The sequence below is a fragment of the Cyprinodon variegatus genome, unplaced genomic scaffold (assembly GCF_000732505.1).
Source record: "Cyprinodon variegatus isolate N-32 unplaced genomic scaffold, C_variegatus-1.0 Scaffold224, whole genome shotgun sequence".
Classification (NCBI taxonomy): domain Eukaryota; kingdom Metazoa; phylum Chordata; class Actinopteri; order Cyprinodontiformes; family Cyprinodontidae; genus Cyprinodon; species Cyprinodon variegatus.
In genome coordinates this window covers 223,460-227,016 of record NW_015150677.1, presented here as the reverse complement: position 1 = coordinate 227,016, position 3,557 = coordinate 223,460, and the positions used below count along the sequence as shown (strand labels likewise).

At 37.8% G+C, this 3,557-nt stretch overlaps 1 protein-coding gene across 2 annotated transcripts in view; it reads left to right on the top strand.

Moving 5' to 3' along the window:
- Window positions 1–648: 648 nt before the first annotated feature.
- Window positions 649–3,557, top strand: part of LOC107088621 (tRNA selenocysteine 1-associated protein 1-like) — a 9,679-nt gene continuing 6,770 nt past the window's right edge. For both annotated transcript variants that reach the window (XM_015380910.1, XM_015380911.1), the window contains exons 1-3: window positions 649–766; window positions 1,629–1,728; window positions 2,546–2,598. In XM_015380910.1, coding sequence (XP_015236396.1) covers window positions 681–766; window positions 1,629–1,728; window positions 2,546–2,598 — 239 coding nt within the window. In that variant the 5' untranslated portion in view covers window positions 649–680. The remainder of the gene's footprint in view (window positions 767–1,628; window positions 1,729–2,545; window positions 2,599–3,557) is intronic.

Here is a 3,557-nt window from a genome sequence, read left to right as displayed (position 1 = left end):
TATATATATATATATATATATATATATATATATACATACATACATACTTTTTTGTACCAAATGACCCACGTACCGGTCCGCGGCCCGGTGGTTGGGGACCACTGGCTTAGAGAACATGCAATTGAACCAGAAAAAACAATCCACCCCTTGGTGGTGGGGAGTCGTTGAGGTTGTTGTTGGCCTGCAGAACCCAATACTGGCCTATGCCTCTGAAAACGGAGTTGTTAGGGTAATTGTTGGCATGGCTAAACTGGTGAGACTGAGAATCTTCAGAATATACAAGATAATGAACACTTTTATCCAGATTTCATTCAAAACAATTATCATACCATTACAGGGAGAAATGCCCTTTTAATAATGTATAACCCCCCAACTGAATTAATCCTTTTTATAGAAAAAACTAAATAGTTGTCCCTACTCTTAATGTAATATTTATGAGCAGTAATGACAAAAAAAATTGCTGTTTGAGGTAATTTTTCCCCCCACGTTTTAAATGAGTTCAGGTCCTTTTCATGTGCAAGAATAAAACATGTAAAAACCTGCTAGATCTATATAGTGATATTTTTGGAGAGATTGTTTGTATAAATCACACGATGGTATGCTCTGTCAAGTATTTGTATCTGTTTATTTTAAGAATATAACTCTGTTTTTCTTTTGATTCAACATAGCTGGACCCTTATATGGATGAGAACTTTGTCAAGCAAGCTTTTAGTGCTATGGGAGAATCGCCGCTGGGAGTAAAGATCATCACTCACAGGATAACAGGGTAGGAAAAAACTGGACACTACTAACCATTCATCAGTCTGTGTTTCAAGGCTTTTAGATTTGCAAACACAATATTAAGAAACACCCAAACTTTTCAGTCACAAAAATTTTATTAATTGATATTTTCTTTGTATTTGTACTTCGTCTTGTTAAACAAATGGTAATAGAAAACTATTTCAAGAAAGGCTTTCAATGTGGATTCTTCATTTTTTCTTATCTGTGGTGCGCCTATGTGGGCTGAATATTTAGAGATTATAAAAAAAAATTGTGACATCCAAGCCCACTTTTTATATGCTCTTTACACTCTGTGCCAAATAAAATCTGCAGTAATGTTGATTTTAGGTTTTCTCTGCAACATCGTCACACTTTGTTCTAATGCGGTTCATCATTAGCCATCAGAGGTTACTGACCTGGAAACGAAAAAACTATGAAGTGTATAAAAGAATGCTTACCATGAATTTTACTGTGCTCTGGAATAGCTTTGACATTTTAAGGCAGCTAATGTCAACCTTATTGCCACCTTCTGGCACAAGGTAATAGAACATCTTTGATTCTTTGATTGGAATCCCACAGTACACCTGCAGACAACAGTTTAAAATGTTTTTGAATCTTAAGCCAAATGGTCATCTGGTGGCTGACGTATGACAAACCTATCAAAGCAAGACTCTCACTTGCTCCATTTTATATTTACAGTCTGTAGGTTTTCTTTTTCTTCTTTTTTTTTATTGAGTTAACCTATTCTTAACTTCATAATTTCTGATATTGAAACTTCTCTTTTCACCCTCCTGTGGAAATGAATATCACGTCTTTAAACCACTTTGCTCCACTTTGAGCTAACATCCCTTATTTCTTTTCCCTCACAGGGGCTCAGCAGGATACTGTTTTGTAGAGCTGGCAGATGAAGGAAGTGTCGACCGCTGTGTGCAAAAACTCAACGGGAAACTGGTTCCAGGATCAAACCCCGTAAGCCTTTTCGTTTTGTTGCAAAATTATCCAAAGTTTTTGAAGTAGTCATTTTTTCGGAAATAAGCATTTCTCAATGAATATGTAAATGTTGACAGTTTGTCGATGCTTTTTCTTTTCTCAGTGTTAGAATCAGATCTTTTCAGTGCTGAAATGTTCATTATTCCATGGATAGCGGAGCTCTGCCAGCCTTTGCTATTCTTTGTCTTATGAATACAGACATGTATTCTGTTTAAAAAAACATTCAGCCTACACATTTCTCTGTAAACAGAGTGGATTATATTCATTTTAATGTGGCTGATCACATTTACCTGGTGTTAGTCACTGGGATTTATTTATTTTTTAATCTATAATTGAAAATAATTACTGATTACTTGTAATTGTTATGTGGCTGATATGAAACATGCTTGAGATAAAGGCCTGTTTATATAAAGCAGAAAATGTTCCCAACCTGGAGATGTCAGTGTCATGTGGTGTGTGACATTGTGAACGGCTTGGCACTGCTGGGTTTGAAATGCTGTTGGCCCAGTGGGCTGGCCAGCTATGGGCTCCCCTGTTCACTGGCCTGTTCCTGCTGCTGAAAGTGGCTACAAGCCTGCTTGTACATGAATGTACTTTGTCTGAAGCTGGTCAATAGAGTCTCTGGTAGGAACTAACTGAGGAAGGGGCTAAAGGCTGGTCTGGGTGGTGGAGGTATGTAAACCTAAATAAGAATAATAACTCCACTTTCTGTTTCCAGCAATATCAGTGCTATACTACACGTCTTTGGTCTTTGAAGTTGACTTAATACCCACTTTTTTTTTTCCCCCATTTGCAGCCCCGGAAGTTTAAGCTAAATTATGCAACGTACGGGAAACGCCCAGAGGCAGGGTAAGATCCGATTTACATCCATCCTAGTCCGTCAATAAAAGTAGAAGAAAATACTTTACATTTCTTTCTGAGATATTTTTAAAACTCTGTGTAATACTACTCCTGCAGTGTTTCTAAGTTTAACGCTGTGGGTGCAGCAGGTTCTCCCAGGGTTCTATGATGAGCCTCTTTCCCAAAATAGCTCCAGCGTCCAAACTGACCCAAACATTCCACATCCTCCATAACCGCTCTATTCCTCCCCAGTCAGATACGTCCGGCGGAGAACTTTAGCAGTCATGTTAATCAATGAAAACATTTACACATCCACAGTTACTCCCCCTAACGTCACCACCTACGTACATCTTCTCCCTCCTTCTCCGTCAAAATACGGAGCAAAGCTACGTTTTGCTCCTGTCAGTTTGAATCTAGCGAGGTCAAGACTCGGTACTTCAACATATCAGGAAGCAGATTTGTCATCTCGGTCAAATATTTATTTCATGCTGACAGGCTTAACATGTTCGTCAAATCCAGTCGCAGCACTTCAAGTTCACACCAACAAAAGCAACTTTGTTATTGCAGGGTAGGATGAAGAGATGATGATTTAGGAAGCAGAAAACAAAGCAGTTTTGCAGGATACTAAGCATCCTTATTACAAAGACACACAATGAAAAGAAAATATTTGGGCAGAAACTGCAGGTGTGCTGGATGCTGATGGTGAGTTTTAATTATCTCTAGGGCTGCAACTAACGATTATTTTAAAAATCGATGAATCGGCCAATTATTTTTTCGATTAATCGACTAATCGGACAAAAAATATTTTTTTATATTAACCTCTTTATTCCAAAATAAACATTTTAGACAGAACAAACAAGCACACAAGTACAGGTTGCTCATTAACTGTCCTGGTGCAATATGAAAAATAAATGTTTGTGTTAAAACCACGCAAACTTACATGAGAAATGTACAGGTGCTGGTCATAA